The sequence below is a fragment of the Heterocephalus glaber genome, unplaced genomic scaffold (assembly GCF_053883595.1).
Source record: "Heterocephalus glaber isolate CG9 unplaced genomic scaffold, H.glaber_assembly_v1.0 deba00001553, whole genome shotgun sequence".
Classification (NCBI taxonomy): Eukaryota; Metazoa; Chordata; class Mammalia; order Rodentia; family Bathyergidae; genus Heterocephalus; species Heterocephalus glaber.
This window is the reverse complement of record NW_028258344.1, coordinates 33,116,565-33,138,722: the sequence shown is the minus strand read 5'-3', so window position 1 is coordinate 33,138,722 and position 22,158 is coordinate 33,116,565. Positions and strand designations below refer to the sequence as shown.

Here is a 22,158-nt window from a genome sequence, read left to right as displayed (position 1 = left end):
ATTATTTATTGAGGACCTGAATATGTACCTACTATATAGCAGACACACTACTATGTGCTTAAATTTTATTTTAACATTTAATCATCACAGAAAACTTGTAAGACAGTTATTATCACTTCCAATACATAAAAAGATTCAAGTTCAGAGGAACTGGATAATTTTTCAAAATTACACAGGTGCTTGGGAAAAGCACCTAAGTTTGGGCCCAGCATATCTAATAATGTTAATACTTTCTCCTACAGCCCACATACCTTCAAGCTTTGTTCATTGAGAGCTGCTTCTGCTGCTGAATATGAGTATCAAACTGTTTTCCTAATTGTGGCTCAACATGGTTTCAGGAATTCACATTTTTATAAATGGAACTGGGACATTTGTACAATTGCAAAATTGCTGAACTATATTCAACTGCAGCCTCTAGAAAATGTAAACATTTTTAGTGTGAAGTTACTGGCAACCATGTCTTTTACACACTTGCAGTTTGCAACTACAGCCTGTGAGGTGACAGTGGAGCTACTGTGTTTTTATTCTTTTAGGCCAAAAAATTCTTTTAAAATCCTCTCAGTTCAGAAAGAAACCCTTAGTTCATTTCCAAGACTGACCTCAAAACATTCTAAAAGTCTCCTTCTTTGTTCTAAATTTTATTCTCAGAAAGAGATTCTAAATAGAAGTCCTCCTCCCTGGGGAATTTTTGAAGATAACTTGGCATTCTTTTTTAATAGATCTTTCAAGAAAGCTAATTTTAAGATCCATAATAGAGTACAACATCTTTTGCTCTCAGACATGACTTTGAATCTTGGTGTCCCAAGGTTTCTCCTAGGCTATTTTTATGACCACCATTTTAGTCTCTGATGAGACTTTTTAACCCAATTAATCTCTGACAAAAGCCTTTGAAGTCTCAAAACTAAAATTCACCCCCACCACATAACTTTGAATTCTCCATACTTCAGTTTCAATTTGAAGCAGTATGTTTGAAGTGAAAATAAATTTATCAAATCAAGGAAATGGTCTCTTTCCTTGAGAAAAGTAAAATCAAATCAGTCCAGCAGAATTGGTACTTTTGGGAAGGAGATAAACCACTACCGAACCAAAGAAATCCAATGCTTCAATAACTGTGCAGTTTCCTTAAGTGCATTAATTCATTTTCTGAGAAAATAAAGTTGTGAATGAATAGCACTGGACAAAATGATAGACTTATGCTAAGTACCCTGTCATTTATATGGCAAGCTTTGAAAAGCTTTCATTTCTCTGTTAAAAAAAAAAAAAAAGATAAACTCGCTCCTTAGCTCCAACTGTCAAGTTAATAATCATCTTTTTTCACCCTTCCCACATTAATCTCTATTTCCAGTGTTATTCATATATCCTTCAAGGATTAGATGTGATCATCTATAGCCAACTGTTTGAATTTGTACAGTCAACTGAAGCATTTAACTAAGGATTCTTTGGATTGTGTCACAACTAGAAGCTAACCAACTGGCCCTCTGGAGAAACAGGCTTCATATTGTCTGTAAAATGATGTGTAAATACAGCACAGAAGAGCAGAAAAATGTAAAATTAGTTAGAGTTCCATCACACAATGCAGAGGTTTAGAGAAAGGCCCTTATATTTCTTACCGAAAAGTCACATGACTACTTGTGAAAACAGCTTTTGGTAGAAAAGCATCCATTGAATTGGCTGATTTTTACAGTTCGAATTCAGATTCCTACACAGCGTAAGATCCAGATCCTTCTTTAATTGAAATTGTAAAAGCATAAGATAGCTTGGACTACTACAGACTGTGTCTCAGTAAAAAGCAGATATTACATATGTCAAAAGAAGATGTAATACTGGAAAATCACAAGAACAACATGCTTTAGTCTTGTCCTTAAGGGCCTCTGTGGAAAGGACCTAGTCCTACCCTCCAAAAGAGGCTTTCTGTGCATTTCTGGTATGTTATGTTTCAAGGCGTCTGAAATGGAGGCAGACTGTCCATCTTGCTGAAATTTATCTGAGTGTTCTTTGTCTTAACAGAACTTTCTGAAGGACCTGCTAGAAAAAGCAAACAAGACTGTTGATGACACAAAGCTAGCCGAGTATACAGACCTAATGGTAAGACTGATCTTGAAAAGACTATGGCCAAGAGCTCATGAGATAGAACTATTTTCTTGCCAATTCTCAAGGCTACACAGGGTGAACTAAACCATGTGGGCACATAGCTATCATTTCACTTGAAAACTGAAATACTCAAGAATGCTCACACATCAGGCATTGGCTTTAAGGTTCAATTGATGAGCATTTCCTTTCCTGCAAAGCTACGTGATTTTTACCTCTCAAAAGATGACTTGTTTTCTTGTACAGCCCATGTATCTTAATTATATTATTAAGTTATATGCCTTATGACTATATATTACATAACATATGTAAATTATGTTATATCACCTCAAACTCATATAGAAGTTCTAAGTTCATTTTTATCACAGCTTAGTTTATCATAGACTTTTTTAGAGCTTAAAGAGAACTTCTAGCTACTTTAGTCATTAAAGCCACTTAAAATGGTTCTCTTTTCTTTTCAGTTTTTATTACTGTGGGGTATTATATTGGTGCTATGGGTGAGGAAATCCAAACGTACCCTGACCCTGATACTTTGGTAAATAGTGTATCCAAGCTCTATCATAGAATACAGATTATAGAGTCAGGAAAATGCCTTTACACACAGGCTCCTACTGTTTTACAAACAAATGAGCAAATAAATTAATGAGGTCCTAGACAAAATAAACCATTGTCCTTGAAGTTACTTTGTTCTGAATGGGTGAAGTTTGCTCATTTTAACTCCAGTAGATGCATAGACTTATATATGATCTAACTAACATTAAGGTACTGTGAATTCTTACCCATGATTCAAATGAATAACCCGTACAATATAGCTATATGTTATAAAAGCTGCTATGCTTCAGTAGATTGCTGAGGAAGTTAGACTTTTGGTTATCTTGAGAAACAATCTTTACAGAGTTCAATTATATTTAATGTAGCTGACCTTTACTTTCAGCCTCTTGGCCTACTTTGTTTGGAAAAACAAAAACAAAGCTCTAGAGTTTATTATTGGCTTATTCACCAAACAGTGATGTTTATTATAAAATGGGACTAATCATATTTTTAAGACAACCAAAAAGGTTTTTCATGTTATTCTTTAATTCCTTATTACATTTCCACTCACAATAGCATCAGCAAATAAATGGGAGACTTTCTTGCTATGTGTCATGATGGGCAGGTCTAAGTTCTGAAACATTCTTGTTTGCTTGGTTGCTTTTATGAGGGGGCAAATCGACAATAATCTACATTCATCAGTTTTCTATTCTGTTTTGATCTTGAGGGATGTCTATGAAGCAGCCTTTCAAAAACTACAGATGGGAGTTTCCCCTTGTTGAATTGGCCTGGCATATCTGATTAAATGCCATAAACCAGTTCAAATACAGGAAGCAAATTAATCAAGAACTAATTAAAATTTAAATATATAAGTGAGGAAATATTTCCCTATGGGCACTAAACTGTGATCTAGTTGTTCAGTGTCTTAGCAGACAATGTCATAATATTAGAATATATGATCAATGGATTTTAAAAAGCTGTTTCAGTATAGGATCCTGAAAAATCTGCTTCCTACAAAGAATTCTCAGAACAGCTAAGGCCACAGAGTGGCCTTCCTTTCCTACTTAGGAAGACCTCATTAAACCTATATTCAGTCTAACTTCAGCATATTCCTTTCCTTTAAGACAAAAATAATGCTACTTTTTTACATTTTTAGTATACATATTTCATATATTTTAATGTGTTTCATATATACTGCTTCTGTATCATTTAGCAATAGTTGCTTTTTAAAAGTATGACTGCTTCACAAATACGGGTACAAACATGTTTATAGTTGACACGTCTCAGTGTATGAGACATAACTACAGTGGAGAGCTAGGAGCTTTACTGAGTATCTAGCTCCTAATGGGAGATAAAACAATACAAAATTACTCAGAAATTCTATTCTCTAAGGACTTATTCATGTTATCTGTCTAGTGCTTTTGTTTGCACTGCTTTGTGCTCTGAAGAGGTAAATATTTATCTTCATGCCATCGTCTGGAGAAGTTCAGGAGTGTCATATCCTGGAGTCACCATCCCTCCCACATGTTGATACACATTCAAAATATTTGCAAGAAAAACGAGTTAAGGTATTCTAGAAGCCTTAGTTAAGGCCACTATTACTCTGCTTCAATGTTCCATATGGTCTGATGAACTTTGACAATCGGTACGTTACAAAATTGAAAGTATGCTTTGAAAGTTTTAAAACATGTCAGTTTCTAAAATTTCACTATATATATAAATACTTGATAACTTAAGTTGCTTGATAATTGAATGTTTTTCTTCGTTCATTAAATCATTCTGCAATAGCTAATATTTTGTTTTTGTTCTTGGAAACAAAAAAACAAAATTTTATCTTTTAGCTGAAACTGTTTGACTCAAACAATGATGGGAAGCTGGAACTGACTGAGATGGCCAGGTGAGTTAGGAACTTGCTAATATTATTAGAGTAAGCTGGTCCTCATTCAAAAACCAAATCTACTAACATATTTTTCTGTTCAAAGGTTACTACCAGTGCAAGAGAATTTTCTTCTTAAATTTCAGGTACTTGACTTTTCCTCCACTTTAAATATTTTCTTTGAAAACTCAGACTGTGGGACATTTGTGTAGAAAAATAAACTAAAGTGTACTAGTAGCATTTTAACTTTTGCTCTTTTCTTTGTCTCTTAGGGAATTAAAATGTGTGGGAAAGAATTCAATAAGGCTTTTGAGTTATATGATCAGGTAAAAGTTTGTTCTTTTTTCTTCTTTTATTTTTGTTATGGTAAAAGCACTTAGCATAAGATCTACCCTCTGAATTTTAAAGTGTAAGATACAATATTGTTCATTAGACAAACAATGTTGCACAGCAGATCGTTAAAACTTATTTATCTCTCATAATTGAAAATTTATGCCCTTTTATTAGGAACTCAAACCCTTACAACAACCAATCTATTCTGTTTTGATGAGTTTGACTAATATGAATACATCATATAACTGGCATCATGCCCTTCAGTGACTGACTCATTTCATTTCGCAGAATGTTCTCAAGGTTCATTTATTTTGCCATATATGTCAACATTTCTTTCTTTTTTAGGGCTAAATAATATTCTATTATACACACATAGATAGATAGATAGATAGATAGATAGATAGATAGATAGTTGATAGATAATGAGCATTTAGGTGATTTCCACATCTTAGCTGTTGTGAATAACACAGCAATGATCATGTAGTGGTAATATCTCCTTGAGATCTTGATCTTTTGGATAAATACCCAGGACTTGGATTGCTGAATCATGACAGTTCTATTCTTAACTTTTTGACGTACCTTCATATTGTTTTCCATGGTAGATGCTTCATTTCGCATTCTCACTTATTGTACAAGGGTTCCTATATCTTCACATTCTCACTAGAACTGGTTTTCTTTTGCTTGCCATTCAAACAGGTACATGGTGGTGTCTCGTTGTGGTTTCAACTTACATTTCATTCGTTATCAGTGACATTAAGCATCTTTTCATGTAGTGGCTGACCATTTTTTTTGTTGTTGTTAAATTCTTTTATTGGTACACTGTAGGTATACAACACAATTACATTTCTCATTGGGAATTGTACCTTTACATAATGCATCTTGGTTCTTATTTTTTCCCCATTCCTAGCCCTCCCTTCACACCCTCCACCCTTCCCTATTTACAAAGACTTTATTTCCATTTTTTCCATTTCTCAGAATTTTTCCCATTCCCTTCTTTCCTTTCCCCTGCCCCTCCCACTACCCCTACCCCTTTGGAGCTTTTCTTCCTATTTTACATTATCAATTATTCATTCTAATCATTGGTACATTTGAGGTATACAATATAATGACATTCATCATTGGAAATTTGCACCTTTACATAACCACTCTTGGATCTTATTTTTGACCCTTGCCCAGCCCTCCCTTCAACCCCTCCAGTCCTCCCTATTTACAAAGATTTTGTTCCTAGTTTTCCATTTTCTCCTATTAATCCTATTCCCTTCTATCCTTTCCCCTAGCCCTCCAACTTCCTTCCCCTTTGCCCCTTTTCTTCCTACATTACCTATTATATATTTTAGTCCTTATTTACACTTTCAGTTTCTCACACCAGAGAAACTATTCAGTATTTATACATGTGTGTCCTATTTATTTCACTTAAGAGTATCACCTCAATGTGCATCCACTTAGCTATAAATGTCTCTAATTTCTCATTTTTTATGGCTGAGTAGTACTCCATTTTATAAAAAAACCACATTTTCTTTATCCAGTCTCCAGTTGATGGGCATTTGGGCTGGTTCCAAGTTTTAGCTATCACAAACTGTGCTGCTATGAACATGGGCACACATATATCACTGTGGTATGATTCTTTTAACTCTTTGGGGAAGATTCCCCAGCAGTGGAACAGTGGGGTCAAATGGGACTTCCAGTCCTAGTTCTATGAAGTATCTCCATACTGATTTCCACAGTGGTTGCACCAGTCTACACTCCCACCAGCAGTGGATCAGGGTTCCTCTTTCCCCACAGCCCCACCAAAGATACATGGCTGGCCATTTTTATACCTTCTTTAAAGAAATGTCTAGTCAAGTCTTTAGCCTATTTTTTAAAAAAGATTATTGGGATTTTTTGGCTATTGAATTATAGGAGTTCCCTATATATTTAAGTATTATATTCCTTCTATGTATGGAAAGTAACACTTTATCTGATACATAGTTTGCAAATATTCTCTCCTTGATTAAGCTTTTCACGTTTTATTCTTTTTTTTTACTGAATTTGTTTTTTTCTTGAGTCTTTAGAATTTTTATATATAAAAGTCATATTACCTACAAATAGGGACAATTTTTATTTATTCCATTTCTATTTGAATGCCTTAAATGTTTGTTCTTATTACAATTTGATCCTTGAAATTTTTTTTAATTCTTTTATTGGTACATTGTAGGTATACAACACAATTAATTTCTCATTGGGAATTGTACCTTTACATAATGCATCTTGGTTCTTATTTTTTCCCCATTCCTAGCCCTCCCTTCACACCCTCCACCCTTCCCTATTTACAAAGACTTTATTTCCATTTTTTCCATTTCTCATCATTTTTCCTTTCCCTTCTTTCCTTTCCCCCACGCCTCCCACTACCCCTTCCCCTTTGGACCTTTTCTTCCTATTTTACATTATTGATTATTCATTCTAATCATTGGAACATTTTAGGTATACAATATAATGACATTCATCATTGGAAATTTGCACCTTTACATAGTCTCTCTTGGTTCTTATTTTTGACCCTTGCCCAGCCCTCCCTTCAACCCCTCCAGTCCTCCCTATTTACAAAGATTTTGTTCCTAGTTTTCCATTTTCTCATATTAATCCCATTCACTTCTGTCCTTTCCCCTAGCCCTCCCACTTCCTTCCCCTTTGTCCCTTTTCTTCCTATTTCACATTACCTATTATACACTTTAGTCCTTATTTACACTTTCAGGTACTCACACCAGAGAAACTATTCAGTATTTATACATGTGTGTCCTATTTATTTCACTTAAGAGTATTGTCTCAATGTGCATCCACTTAACTATAAATGTCTCTAATTTCTCATTTTTTATGGCTGAGTAGTACTCCATTTTATTTTTAAAAACCACATTTTCTTTATCCAGTTTCCAGTTGATGGGCATTTGGGCTGTTTCCAAGTTTTAGCTATTATAAACTGTGCTGCTATGAACATGGGTGCACATATATCACTGTGGTATGATTCTTTTAATTCTTTGGGGAAGATCCCCAGCAGTGGAATAGCAGGGTCAAATGGGACTTCCAGTCCTAGTTCTTTGAGGTATCTCCATACTGATTTCCACAGTGGTTGCACCAGTCTACACTCTCACCAGCAGTGGAGCAGGGTTCCTCTTTCCCCACAGCCCCACCAGCATTTGTTATTGGTTGATTTCATGATAGCAGCCATTCTTTCTGGAGTGAGGTGGAATCTCAGCATTGTTTTCATTTGCATCTCTTGAATGACCAGTGATGTTGAACATTTTTTCATGAATTTATTTGCTATTTCTACTTCTTTGTCTGAAAAATGTCTGTTCATTTCAGATGCCCATTTTCGGATTGGGTCTTTAAATTGTTTGTGCTAGTTCATGGGCAACTGAGGTTTTGTTCATAAAATCTTTTCCTACACCGATGTCTTCAAGGGTTCTACCTAACCTCTGTTCCAACTGGTTCAGAGTTTCTATTTTAATATTTAGATCTTTAATCCATTTTGATTTTACTTTAGTGCATGGTGAGAGATATAGGTCTAGTTTTAGTCATTGGCAAGTTGAAACCCAATTTTTCCAGCACCATTTATTAAAGAGGCTATCTTTCCTCTAGTGAGGGTGTTTGGCTCCTTTATCGAAGATGAGATGGCTGAGTGTGTCTGGTGTTGTTTCTGCATCTTCTAATCTGTTCCGCTGGTCCTCAAGTCTGTTTCTTTGCTAGTACCATGCTATTTTTATCACAGTAGCTTTGTAGTAGAGTTGCAGGTTGGGGATTGTGATACCACCTGCCATGTCTCTGTTACCTAGAATTGTTTTTGCTATTCTGGGTCTCTTCTTGTTCCAAATGAATTTTTGGATTGTTTTCTCAAGGTCCATGAAGTATGCTGCTGGTATCTCAATTGGAATTGCATTATATCTATATAGCAGTTTTGGAAGTATGGCCATTTTCACTGTATTCATCCTTCCTACCCAGGAGCAGGGGATGTCTGTCCATTTTCTGATATCATCTTCAATCTCTCTTTTCAGAGTGCCATAGTTTTCAGAGAAGAGGTCTTTGATTTCTTTCATTAGGTTGATTCCTAGGTATTTTAGTTTTTTGGATGCTGTTGTGAAAGGAATTATTTGCCCTATTTCTCTCTCAGTGAGTCCGTCATTCGTGTAGAGGAAAGCTATTGATTTTTGTGTGTTGACCTTGTAACCAGCTACTTCACTGAATTTGGTTATTAAGTCTAGAAGACTTTTGGTGGCGTTCTTGGGGTCTTCTATATAGAGTATCATGTCATCTTCAAAAAATGACAATTTGACTTCTTTATTACCTATCTTTATTCCTTTTATTTCTTTCTCTTGTCTAATTGCCGGGGCTAATGTTTCCAGAACTATATTGAACAAGAGTGGTGATAGTGGACATCCTTGTCTTGTTCCTGATTTGAGTGTGAAGGATTTCAGTTTTTGACCATTTAGTATGATATTGGCTGTTGGTTTTTCATAGATGGCTTCTATCAGTTTGAGGTACAGACCATCTATTCCAATTTTTTGTAGGGTTTTTATCATAAATGCATGTTGGATTTTGTCAAATGCTTTTTCTGCATCTATGGAGATAATCATATGTTTTTTGTCCTTGGCTCTATTGATATAGTGTATTACATTGATTGATTTGTGTATATTGAACCATCCCTGCATCCCTGGGATGAATCCCACTTGATCAGGGTGTATGATCTTCTTGATGGTCTTCTGCATTCTGTTTGCCATTATCTTATTAAGGATTTTTGCATCTATGCTCATTACCGAGATTGGCCTATAGTTCTCTTTTTCAGTTGGGTCTTTCTCTGCTTTGGGGATCAAGGTGATGCTTGCTTCCAGGAATGAATTTGGGAGTATTGCTTCCCTTTCAATTTCATTGAAGAGTTTAAACAGTAGTGGCAGCAGTTCCTCTCTAAATGTCTTGTAGAATTCAGCAGTGAAGACATCAGGGCCCAGGCTTTTCTTAGTTGGTAAGATTTTAATTACATTTTCAATTTCATTGGTTGCTATTGGGTTGTTTAGAATTTTTAGGTCTTCTCCGTTCAACTTTGGTAATTCATATGTATCTAAGAATCTGTCCATTTCTTCTGTGTTGTCCATCTTATTGGTGTATAGGTTCTGGAAGCAAGTATTGATGATCGTCTGGATTTCTGCTGGGTCTGTTGTAATTTCACCCTTTTCATTCCTAATTGCATGGATTTGAGACTTTTCTTTCCTTTTTCTGACAAGGTTGGCTAAAGGTTTGTCAATTTTGTTGATTCTTTCAAAGAACAAACTCCTGGCTTCATTGATTTTTTGTATCATTCTCTTAGTCTCCATTGCATTGATTTCTCCTCTGATCTTTGTAATTTCCTCCCTTGTATGAGCTTTGGGGTTGTCCTGCTCTTCTTTTTCTAGAAGCTTGAGGTTCAGCATCAGGTTGTTTAATTGGGCTTGTTCTGTTTTCTTAATATGCATATTCACTGCTATGAATTTCCCTCGTAAGACTGCTTTCATTGTGTCCCATAGATTCTGATATGTTGTATTGTCATTGTCATTTAATTGAAGGAACTGTCTGATTTCTTCTTTAATTTCCTCTGTGACCCATTGGTTATTCAGAAGTGTGTTGTTCAATTTCCACATGTTTATGAAATTTTTTGAGTTTTTTTGCTATGGATCTCCAGTTTCATCGCACTATGGTCTGATAATATACGGGGATAAGTTCAATTCCTTTGCACTTACATGAACATGTTCTATGTGTGAGTATGTGGTCTATTTTTGAGAATGACCCATGTGCAGCTGAGAAGAATACGTATTCTGATTTTGTGGGGTGGAAGACTCTGTAAACATCTGTTGAGTTCATTTCCTCAAGAGTTCGGCTGAGTTGTAGTATTTCATTACTTACTTATTGTCTAGTTGATCTATCTATTTGTGACAGTGGGGTGTTGAGGTCCCCCACTACAATTGTATTGGTGCATATATAACTTTTCATGTCTGTTAGTATTTATTTTATATAGTTGGGTGCACTAGTGTTTGGTGCATAGATATTTATGATTGTCATCTCTTCCTCTTGGATTCTTCCCTTTACAAGCATATAGTGTCCTTCTTTGCCTCTCTTAATCAGTGTTGGTTTGAAATCTACTTGATCTGCCAAGAGGACAGCTACTCCTGCTTTTTTTCGGGTTCCTGTTGCATGCAGTATTGTTTTCCACCCTTTAACTTTCAGTCTATGAGCTTCCTTTTGAATTAAGTGTGTTTCTTGTATGCAGCATATTGTTGGAATTTGTTTCTTGACCCATTCTGCCAGTCTATTTCTTTTGATTGGTGAATTGAGACGATTAACATTGATGGTTATAATTGAAACATATTGACTTGTCATTGCCGTGACTTTTTGTTTTTGTTGGGTTCTCCCCCTTTCCATTTAATTTCTTGTCATGCCAGATGGGTTCATTCTGCTTTGCTTCTTGGGGTTGTGATCCTCAATGTCTGTTCCTAGGATATTGTCTAAAATTTTGTGGAGTGCTGGTTTGGTATTCACGACGTTCCTGAGGTGCTCTTTGTCATGAAAGTATCTTATTTCTCCATCCATTTTGAAAGATAGTTTTGCAGGGTACATCAATCTAGGTTGGAGGCTGTTTTCTTTTAGGGCTTGGAATATGTCACTGCAAGCTCTTCTTGCCTTGAGGGTTTGTGTTGAGAAGTCTTCTGTGATTCTGATGGGCTTTCCTTTGTATGTGATTTGTTTCTTTTCTCTGACTGCTTGGACAACTTTGTTCTTCTGTTGTGTTTCTGGAATCTTAACAATTATATGCCTATGTGTAGATTTTTTTTTGATCAAGGCTATTTGGAGTGCTATATGCCTCACTTATCTGTATGTCAAGCTCTTTTCCCCTGCTTGGGAAGTTTTCTGCTATTATTTCTATGAAGAGATTTTTTATGTCATCTCCACTCTCTCCTGTTTCTTCATTGAGCCCAATCAGTCTTATGTTATTCTTCTTTGCATCATCTAGCAGCTGCTGGATTGCTTTCTCATGTTCCCTTATAATTTTGAAGCAATTTTTCTTTTCCTGGTCATTAATTGCAATCTTGTCTTCTATATCTGAAATTCTGTCTTCATATTGGCTTATTCTACTGTGTAGACTTTCAGTGGAGTTTTTCATGTCCTGGAAATCTATTTGCATCTGTTTTATGGATTCCATTTGTTTCTTATGTTGGGATTCCATCCTGTTCCTCAGCTCCTCTCTAGCTTTATTAATCATGTCTTGCACTAGGGGCACAATTTCTCCTGTTATCTGAGAAATTATTTGTGATTTCATTTTTTCCAGATCCCCTTTTGTTGCCAGTTCAGTGGGTCCAGGTGTTTGAGTATCAGAGTGTTCCATCTCATTTCCCTTTGGGGTTGCTGTAGGTGATCTGGAAGTCTGGTTTTGAGACTTATTTACGTTTTTCCTCATTTCAACTGGGGGGGGGGCAGGTGCTTTTGGCACCTGTGTGGATCACCTCCTCTGAGCTAGGAGAGGTGGTACAGGGGCTGGGAGTGGCAGTAGGGATGGTGGCCCAGAAGCCCCTTCCTCTGGGCTGGGAACAGTGGGACAGAATGTGGCCCAAAAGCCCTTTCCTCTGGGCTGGGGGCAGCGGGAGGGATAGTGGCCAGGAAGCCCCTTCCTCTGGACCAGGAGCAGTAGGATGGTGGCTCAGAAGCCCCTACCTCTGGGCTGGGAGTGGCGGGAGAGGTATGGTGGTCTGGAAGCCCCTTCCTCTGGGCTGGGACCAGCGGGAGGGATGGTGGCCAGGAAGCTCCTTCCTCTGGTCCAGGAGCAGTGGGATGGCAGCTCAGAAGCCCCTACCTCTGGGCCGGGAGCAGTGGGAGTGATGGTGGCCTGGAAGCCCCTTCCTCTGGGCCAGGAGCAGTGGGACGGCCACTCAGAAACCCCTACCTCTGGGCCGGGAGCAGCGGGACTCAGTACCTTGGTCTGGTGGTCTGGTGTCCTCTGCGTCTTTGTAGTGAGGAACCAGGTGGCTGCCTGTCTGCTGCGGGATGATTCGGTGTCTTCCGTGTGACTGGGGACCTCGGTAGGGCGTGCACAGACCTGCCTGTCTGCAGGGGGCTGATTCGGCATGTTCCCTGCGACTCTGATCCTTGAAATTTTGAAAAGCATTCAGTAGGCAAAATAGAAACTCAAAGTTCATATTTTTAAAAAAACGAGAATGAAAAGAGAAATTAAGAATTATTATGTACATGTACCAACTCCACACAAAGAATATAAACATATACTGCAAACGTGTGCTAATAAAAATTTTTAAAAATAAAGAAACAGGCTATTAAAATTGTACAACCAATTAATTCTTTCCATGGGAATTGTACCATGTTACATCCATATTGCACACATCTGTGTCAAATCCTGCCCTATGATTTATCTGCTGCAAGCCTTTGAACAAGGGACCAAAATCCAAGCCTCAATTTCTTCATTTGTAAACAAGAGATATTCACTTGCAACACGAATGAAAATAAGCTAGGGTTCGATGTTCTGGAGAAGCCTCCCACATAGCAAACTGTGTGTGTAAGGAAAGTCATTGATGACACTAGTTCATGTCTTTGGCTTCTTCCAATTACTCCTGTACTCAGGCTCTAATGCACCTGCCACCTCTTGTTGTGACATCAGGTCAGTCTCATAGCTTCTTCAGACCTCAGTGTTCCCACTTGTCACAGAAATACATTTAAGACTACTTACTCCAAATGAAGATAATATTGTTAATAGAGTGAAATATTAAACGTGAAAGTATCTTACAAATGTAAGGTGTTGGGTGTCAACTAACCTGTTTTGCAACTTTGGAGCAGCTAGAAGTGTTGAGGCTCTGATGTAACACGTTAGAACATCTGCCAACACCTGCAGGAGATTTTCTGAGCATTCCACTATTTCCATTTTACTTCATTCCCTATTACTGTGGATGGAGTTTGTTGTGTACTGATTATTTCTCTTCCCCTAGGATGGCAATGGATACATAGATGAAAATGAACTGGATGCTTTACTGAAAGATCTGTGTGAGAAGAATAAACAGGTAATTTAGTTACTATATTTCTTATTTATCTTATTTATCTTCATGTTTCTGCAGCCCCACATTTATTTTGGAAATATACTTTAAAAATTTATAAATGAGTAGTAGATTTTAATTCTTAAATTGAATTGTTTATGGCTAAATCCATGTAATTGTGAAAGATTTTTTTTATGAACAATCCTGTGATTATTCACATTTGCATAAGAATTTAATCCAGCTCTTTTGAGTTGATATAACAAGTAGTTTCATCTCACATTTTATCAGTTAGTAATGGTTAATTAGCTTTCATATTTAACTGGATTAAATTGTCATCTATGTTCTATATAGGATCTGGATATTAATAATATTCCAACATACAAGAAAAGCATAATGGCTTTGTCGGATGGAGGAAAGCTGTATCGAACAGATCTGGCCCTTATTCTCTCTGCTGGGGACAACTAGAGTTGGGGCTACAACCACTTGCTAGTGATACATTGTATCTAAAAAAATAACTGTGCACTATAAAGGAGTAGGCTGTATTTTCTTTTATATCTGTAAATTTTACTGCCTATAGACAATTATCCAGGATGTGTGGCACATTCTTTTCTGCTTGTTTCTATACTGTTTGTAATGTACAGTTTTTGTAACTATATGATTGAAAAGGAGAAAGTCTATATTTAGGTCAGTCAGTATACGCAATTAAAAATAACCTAAAATATTCTTGCTTTTATAAATACAATTGGCCATGAAGATGCCCCTGAAAATTTTAACCAAGATTAATCTCTAAAATTCTAATCTCTGATATACAAATGCACATTTATCACTGAATAAGAGAACTATATATGACAAGCCAACCATTCCTTTTTTTTGATACTGGGGATCAAACTCGGGACCTTGCGCTTGCAAGGCAGGTGGCAGAACCACTGAGCTAAATCCCCGGCCCCAAACCATTCTTATCTGAAACAATCATGGGACTGTCCCACAAAGTACTAATATGTTTCCAAATACTAGGAGAAATGTAAATTTCTCATCTAAAATAGTCACCAAAATACCAATAAAGTTGAATTGTGGCTTTATGTAGTTAACAGTCTCACTAGATTTAGTTTATTAATCAACAACATGTCTACTGCTTGAATCCATACCAAACTATGACTCAAGTTGATATGACAAGGGAAAGTAGCAGCAGGTGACACAGATCTGATTCTAAGTCTGTTTCTAACAAGTCTACTGTCAGAGTATGACTTTAATCCATTTTCTATTTTCATGTGTTTCAGATTATAATTATTCTGGTAACTGCTGTTTTATGTCGTATTGTGTGTAAGCTCTGATTAAATTTAATATGCTAACTATCCTGGTGTCTAGTTTGCATACTTCCTGGATTTTTCTTTCTATGTAGAATTGTTCATTTCACCAAGGGTATCTGCTGCCTCTGAAAATATTTTTTTCTAGCTATAACAACTCTATTTTTTACTACATAATTGAATTTTAATGTAAAATTCATAGCATCCTGATTACTGAATGTTATCTCATCAATACTTTTGTGTATTCTGTGGATTCTACATTTCATATTGAGATCAGCATTCAAAATAGTTCTATTTCTATCTACAAATAGTTTCAAATGAGTTAAAAATAGCATCTGAAAAGAAATGCTACTTTAATCATTTATCTTATCTAGCAAAGGAGATTCCAAAACATTCTTTGGCCCACATCTAAGTCACAGTTTCACATATTGTAGCTAGAATATCCTATACTGGTTATAGTTGACATGTAATGGATGGTGATTTTATATTCTCTATGGAGCAAAGAGTAATGAGAGAAATGTCTGTGTGGAATTTATGAAATTACCATTTAAAAGTTAATGATGGTTCTGGGTCAGCTTGAATGTTCCAATTCAACATTTATTTTTTCAATTCCTAAAACTAACAAAAAAATGTGAGCTATCTCTTTCCCTTAAGAATAAACAGAAAAAAGATCTACCAAAAAATAAAATTTATCAACTGATCTGAGTGGTAGATTGGCTTTGCTTGCAGTGTATAAATGGAAGCACTGATATTAGATTGAATTTAATTACAAAGAATAAATAAAGAAAATATCCTTTATGTTTTCTATTGTTTCTTCTCCAAAATGTTAACGTGAAATCCATAATTAATCCAGCTGGAAATGTAGGATGTCCAAATTATTGTAGCATAAGGAGTAAATGCACACAACTTAGTGAATTATTGGATAATTCATTGAATTAAGGAATGTCTCTGACATTAAGATTAACAATCAAAGATTTTTTTTAATATTCTAATATTTGAAGGGTTTTTTCCCAACTTCAAATACTTCATGCAAATTCTCCAATGGAATATACAGGATTTTCCTACATTTTATCTGTAGAAAAATAGTTGTTTACTATAAAATATACATAGAACCTATGTCAGGTTTGGGATTCTTACAATGACGACATGGAAAAATGAAATAACAAACACAGAAAAGTATGATGGTAGTAATTCTGAGATTTTTTTAGAGAGCTGCTAGCAATAATAAACATGAATTTAGTACCAATATTATCATGGTGGATTTGAACAAGTCTGCTTGTTGAGGCAGAAAACAGGGTCAATGAAAAAAAAGGAATCTAAAAGGGTAAATGCAAGATTGCCAGCACAATGGCTACCTCATATCACAAAGTACATTCCAAGTTTAGTTCCACTCTAAATGCAGAAGGTATGTAGAAGATAACATTGAAGAGACTCTTTGATACCACAGGTATGGGAATACTTCTTAATCAATTAAGAAGGGACAGATTGAAAAATTGTGGTCATTAAAAATAAAAGCTTCTGTTTATGAAAAAACACTAAGAGTGAAATGTGGGAGGAAGATTTTCCAACAATATAACTGACAAAGGCACATGGCCAAAATAAATAAACATTACTCTTAAAAATCAATTAAAAATATAACTCAATTGAGAAATGTGTAGGAAAGTAAAATGGGCATCTTAGGATACCTAAATGTCTAATAAAGAAAAAAAGCAGCCGATTTCTCACTAAGTGGGACAAATGACAATTTTAAAAAAGATAGATCCCACTATATGTTTGTCAAAAAGGTAAACAATAAGGACTAAGTGTTGTGAGGATGTAGCACAGTGGGAATTCTTACACACTGCTTGATGGCATGTTAAATTATAAACACTTTGCCAAATCACCTGGCAGTATTCACTAAACTGGAACATATCCACACCTTATACAGCAGTTTTCACTTCAAATATTGTCAGCCTAATAGAGAAAGGTATATGTATTTTCACCCAAAGAATAGGCATGTTCACAGCAGCACTGGATTTGGCAGAGTCTCAAACTAGGAACAACTCAAATGTCCATCAACAGCAGATGTAACAACTACATTTAATATATACCTTATTATCAAAGGAATGTTACAGAACAATGAGAACACATAAGCAATTGCTATGCAGAAAAGAAAAGCCACAAACTAAAGAATACATTCTAAGTGATACTATTTACATAAACTTCCAAAAGCAGTTTAATTATGGTGTTAGAGGTCAAGATAGCGGTTAGTCTGAAGAGGAGGAGAGAGGGTTCTAGAATCCTAGTGATGTTCTTTCTCGACTTGGGCAGAGGTTACATGTGTATATTTGTTTTGTAATAACTCGTGATTTGTGCAGTTTTAAATCTGAAAGTTAAAAAATAATGGATTTTTTTTTATTTTTAAAGGCTTTTGCTATATGATTGTATTTTATAAATATCCTGTTGTTATCGTCTTGATTTAAATTATAAACTCCAGAGGCATCAGCTGCACAGACATGAGCGTGACTAATTGTGTGACTAGAAAAAGTCACAGAACTTCCTCGAGCCATAAGCAATTTCCTCCGTTGCAAAATGAAAGAATTGAGTATCTCCTAAGGTTTTTCCAGTTCTAGAATTCTATTATTCAAAGTCACTTTTATTCTTGCTGCTTTAGTTTCCACAAGAACAATAAGCAAACAATGAGTGTCATTTCATACTTGAAATATTTCCTGGAGGCTGTCACATTAATTGTAAGATGAGCGACACAGTTAGCAATAAACCTCACTTTAATTGACTGTTAACTCTTCCATTAGTGCAATAAAAGCAGGACTCTTAAAAGAGTACTAAGTAGAGTGACAGCAATAATTTTTAGGACAAAACATTGCTGTGCTTATACTCCAACAGTGGTCTGTCATAGAGGGTAGTGATTATACATCAATAATGTTTGCTTCTCTTTCAGACTCAAAAAAAAAATTTAGTAGGGGAAATCCTTTTTGATGCTTTCTGCCATGCTTACAAGCTTCGCTCCCTCATCTACCTCTTACAATAATATATAAGAGAAACTCTGACAGATGACTATTACAAGAAAAAACTGCATACAAGCTCATACAAATCAGAAGTTTTAAATACCCCATTAAGATAGCAACAGGTGAGCCGGGGATTTAGCTCAGTGGTTTCGCCACCTGCTGCACAAGTGCAAGGACCCGAGTTTGATCCCCAGTACCAAAAAAAAAAAAAAGATAGCAACAGGTAAAATAGCAACCATGAAATTCTCAAGTGTAGAGATGAATACAAACTCACTAATAATGAAGTGTATTTTTAAAGGATCTATCATTTTTTCCTTATAAAATTGGCAAATAGTCTTCATTCTTGGCAGGTATTTGTTGAAATTGCACTGCTTGATTTTTGAAATAAAAATTTGGATATGTGTATCAAGGGAATGCAAAAGCTTTATAACTTTTGATTAATAATACTACTTCTAGAAATGTCATGGGGAAAATGTTCTATGTACAAAGATGCTCATATAGTTTTATTTATAATACTGAAAACTAAAAATAAATTATGATCTCATTTATATGTGGAATCTAAGAAAGTTGAACACACAGAAGTAGAGAGTAGAACAATCGCTTCTAGGAGATAAGGGGCAGAAGATGGGGAGTTGATCGAAGGAGTTTCAGACAGGACCAAAGTCTTTCAGATCCACTCCACAGCAGGGTGACTACAGTCTATAATGAAGTATTGTAGGGGTGGGGGATTCAAGCTCAGTGGTGCCACACCTACCTTGCAAGCACAAGGTCCTGAGTTTGATCCCCGGTACCAATAAATAAATAAAAAATAATAATGAAGTATTGTATATTTCAAAATAACTGAGTAAATTCCAGATATTTCACAAATAAAAAAAATGTAAGTCAGTTCGGAGACGGATATGTTAATTAGCTTGATTTAATCATTCCACATGGTACAGCTATCAGATAATCAGTTGTACCCCTATAATTGTACCCAATTATGACTTGTCAATCAAAAATAATATTAACAACTTTTAAAATGTATTGGCAAAAGAGGTAACAGCAAGCATCCTTGAAAAAAAAGTTATTTTACTTTTTTAAAAACTAAATAGAAGAGTAAAGAATAAAATAAATTGTGCTACATATCAATCATAGACCACTAAGTATCATATTTACAAAAAAGGATCTGATTCATTATATATAATCTGAACTTTTAAAAGAAAAGGTGTTTGAGAAAATATCGAGGAAAATATTTTTAAAACTATAAAAATGTAAATACAATATTTAATCAAAAATAGGATATAGATATATTTGTAGAATCAGTGGAGGGGAAGCATGTATCCGCATCTATGTACAAGTAGGCAGGAAAGGCAGGAACTGGAAAGTGAGTATGGAAATGGGGTAAGAGTGCTAAAACATTATTCATGGAAGAAAGTCAACAAACTTTCTAAATTGGAAAATTTCAAGAAATAGAAAAATAAGTATATTGCTTTAAAAAAACAGAAGTGGGGCCTGGGACTTAGTTCAGTGGTTCTGGCGCCAGCCTGGCAAGAGCAAGGTCCCAAGTTCAATCCCCAGTACCAAAAAAAACCCCAAAAACAGAAGTATATTCCACAAAGAGTTCAAAACAATTGCTACAGAATATTAGTTGTGAAGGGGGATTGCAATAGACACTGTAAAATATATACACACAACCTACTTCCATAAATAAAAAGCAAAGGTAGAAAATAAATATTCCAAAGTGTTAACTGTATTAACAAACATTTTCTTCTAGGGGTTAGTTTTTCTTTGTATTCTTACTTTCTCTATGATAGTCATGTTAAAAATAAAAGGATACAAAAAGCAAGAAAATCCATCTTTTATTTGTGTGCTTTAATCTTCGTAGCAACATTTTGAAGCAGATAGTGTATGAATAGTATACTCTTGTATTTTACAAATAAAAAAATAATGAAGACTACAAGGTCATATAACTATTGGTGCTTTTTATTTTTTAACACTACAAGAAATACTTACAATTAAAAAAGAAGAAAGATGTGAATGAGTGAAAGGAAAATAAAGATTAATGTTAGAGGTAAATGGAGATTGAGTATCTGCACTAAAAGACTACAAAAAAAGTGTACAAAACAAGGTTCCTTATTCTAAACCTAAAACATTGTCCTGTTTGTTCATTATCCATAATAGAAATGTTTTAGGTACAAAATTAACTGTTAATGTATAAAGAGTTCCCATGAGGGGCATAGAGCATTTCATTCAAATAGGAAAGGTGAATTCCTCTGTAGATCTTTTCAAATGAGGAAAAAGGGAAGCAGGTCCCCTCTTGGCAAACTGTGCAGTGGAGACAATCAGTCTAGCAAGTACAGTATGAGTGATTCCTATTAATTCAAAATGGACTTTAAAAATAATAGGCTCAAAATTATAAGTTTTTAGGCTTAAGACTTTAGTTTTTTATTGTCTGATTCACAGGATTACAAATTAGCCAATACAAATACGAAATTTAATTAAGTCACACAAAAAATATTCCATGAGCTTTGTTCATCTTCTCCATCCAGGGAAATCTATTCTTTTAAAGCTGAGATGGAATGCTATGTCATAGGTGCAATTTTCTCTAAACTCAGAGACAAAATGAACTACTACTTCATCCTCCATACTTAATACTGCTAGAATAATGTTTATCACAATGTATCACATGTAATTATTTACAGGCCTATCTACCTGATTAGATATTGACGTTTCAGCAGAAAAGAGCTATAGGTTATTAGGCACTGGGTACAAAATAGGTTCTCATAAGAATGTAAGGTTTGAGTTACTATAATGCTATCTAGAGAGGATAATTCATAAGTATAAATGAAAAGAAATATACTGGAAAGGAAGAGTCCATTAAATCTATGGTAGACCTTTTAATTTCATTCTTTTCACAACTTAAAATACATGACTGAAATGCTACTTCCCCCTTAGGTGTTTCTTGATTTTCCAAATTACAAATAACCTGTTCCTTGCTCTACACTTCAAAGCACTTTTTACCTCTATCAAAGAGTCTACCCTGGGGCCGGGGATTTAGCTCAGTGGTGCCTCTGCCTGCCTCACAAGCGCAAGGTACTGAGTTCTATCCCTCGTACCAAAAAAAAAAAAAAAGATTCTACCCAATCTCGTGCATTTAAAAAAAACTTAAGAGGTGATCCTCCTTTGTGTATATTTAAATACACAAAAGGCTACCACTAGCCTGGCACAGAGTAAGCAGTCAGCAAATGTTTGGTAATTAAAACACTATTAGAATTGAAAATACTCAAAAGATGACAGTCAGTTTGTATCATTTCCGGGCCCTAATTTGGACTACGTCTTGGATGAGGGCCAGAGTAACCTAGGAGCCTTTTGTCTTTCGGATGAGTCCTTCTATTATGTCCCATTCTTCCTTGGTGACCTGAGAGGAGAAGAAAATGTCCATTTAATGAGGTTCTCATACGGTTTTAAAGCTCAGCATCCTAGCATCCTCACTTTTAAATCTCAGCATCACATACACAAGAAGGCATTACCTTATTTAGGCTGTTGAATTCACCTGAAATAAATGCTTCCTCTCCACCATCAAATCTAATGACCTGAAACAAAATATTAAAAACTCTGAAACTAACTTCACTTAAAAGTTTCTGAACTATTATCCATTTTCACATTCTAATTGGACGAAATGTCTCCTTGGCACTTTCAATCAAAGCCCAAGTGTTAAAGAATAATACTTATGATTAAACCTACACTGATTTAGCCTATTTAGAATCCTTTTTCTTTCTTTTTTTTTTGGTACCGGGGATCAAACTCGGGTCCTTGCACTTGTGCAACAGGCGGCGAAACCACTGAGCTAATTCCCCGGTCTTAGAATCCTTTTTCTAACATCTCCACAATTTTGAAATTCTATTCAGTCTTAAAGATCCTCTTAAAGCCATGTCTACTGAGCCATTGTACATTTAATAAAATTCATTTGTCAAGCAATAAACTTTATAGGTGGAAAATATATAAAATATTTC

At 35.5% G+C, this 22,158-nt stretch overlaps 2 protein-coding genes across 3 annotated transcripts in view; one reads left to right on the top strand and one right to left on the bottom strand.

Annotated features, from left to right (window-relative positions):
- Nucleotides 1-15,959, top strand: part of Calb1 (calbindin 1) — a 31,796-nt gene extending 15,837 nt beyond the window's left edge. The window contains exons 6-11 of the mRNA XM_004841961.4: nt 2,008-2,085; nt 4,461-4,516; nt 4,602-4,641; nt 4,768-4,821; nt 13,813-13,884; nt 14,209-15,959. Coding sequence (XP_004842018.1) covers nt 2,008-2,085; nt 4,461-4,516; nt 4,602-4,641; nt 4,768-4,821; nt 13,813-13,884; nt 14,209-14,322 — 414 coding nt within the window. The 3' untranslated portion in view covers nt 14,323-15,959. The remainder of the gene's footprint in view (nt 1-2,007; nt 2,086-4,460; nt 4,517-4,601; nt 4,642-4,767; nt 4,822-13,812; nt 13,885-14,208) is intronic.
- A 4,606-nt stretch (nt 15,960-20,565) lies between these two features.
- The window catches only part of Decr1 (2,4-dienoyl-CoA reductase 1), a 37,627-nt gene continuing 36,034 nt past the window's right edge, over nt 20,566-22,158 (bottom strand). The window contains exons 9-10 of one of the 2 annotated variants that reach the window (XM_004841963.4): nt 21,676-21,738; nt 20,566-21,563 (exon numbers count right to left, since the gene is read on the bottom strand). In XM_004841963.4, the coding sequence (XP_004842020.2) occupies nt 21,504-21,563; nt 21,676-21,738 (123 nt within the window). In that variant the 3' untranslated portion in view covers nt 20,566-21,503. The remainder of the gene's footprint in view (nt 21,564-21,675; nt 21,739-22,158) is intronic. The other variant, XM_004841964.4, reaches the window with a different exon arrangement.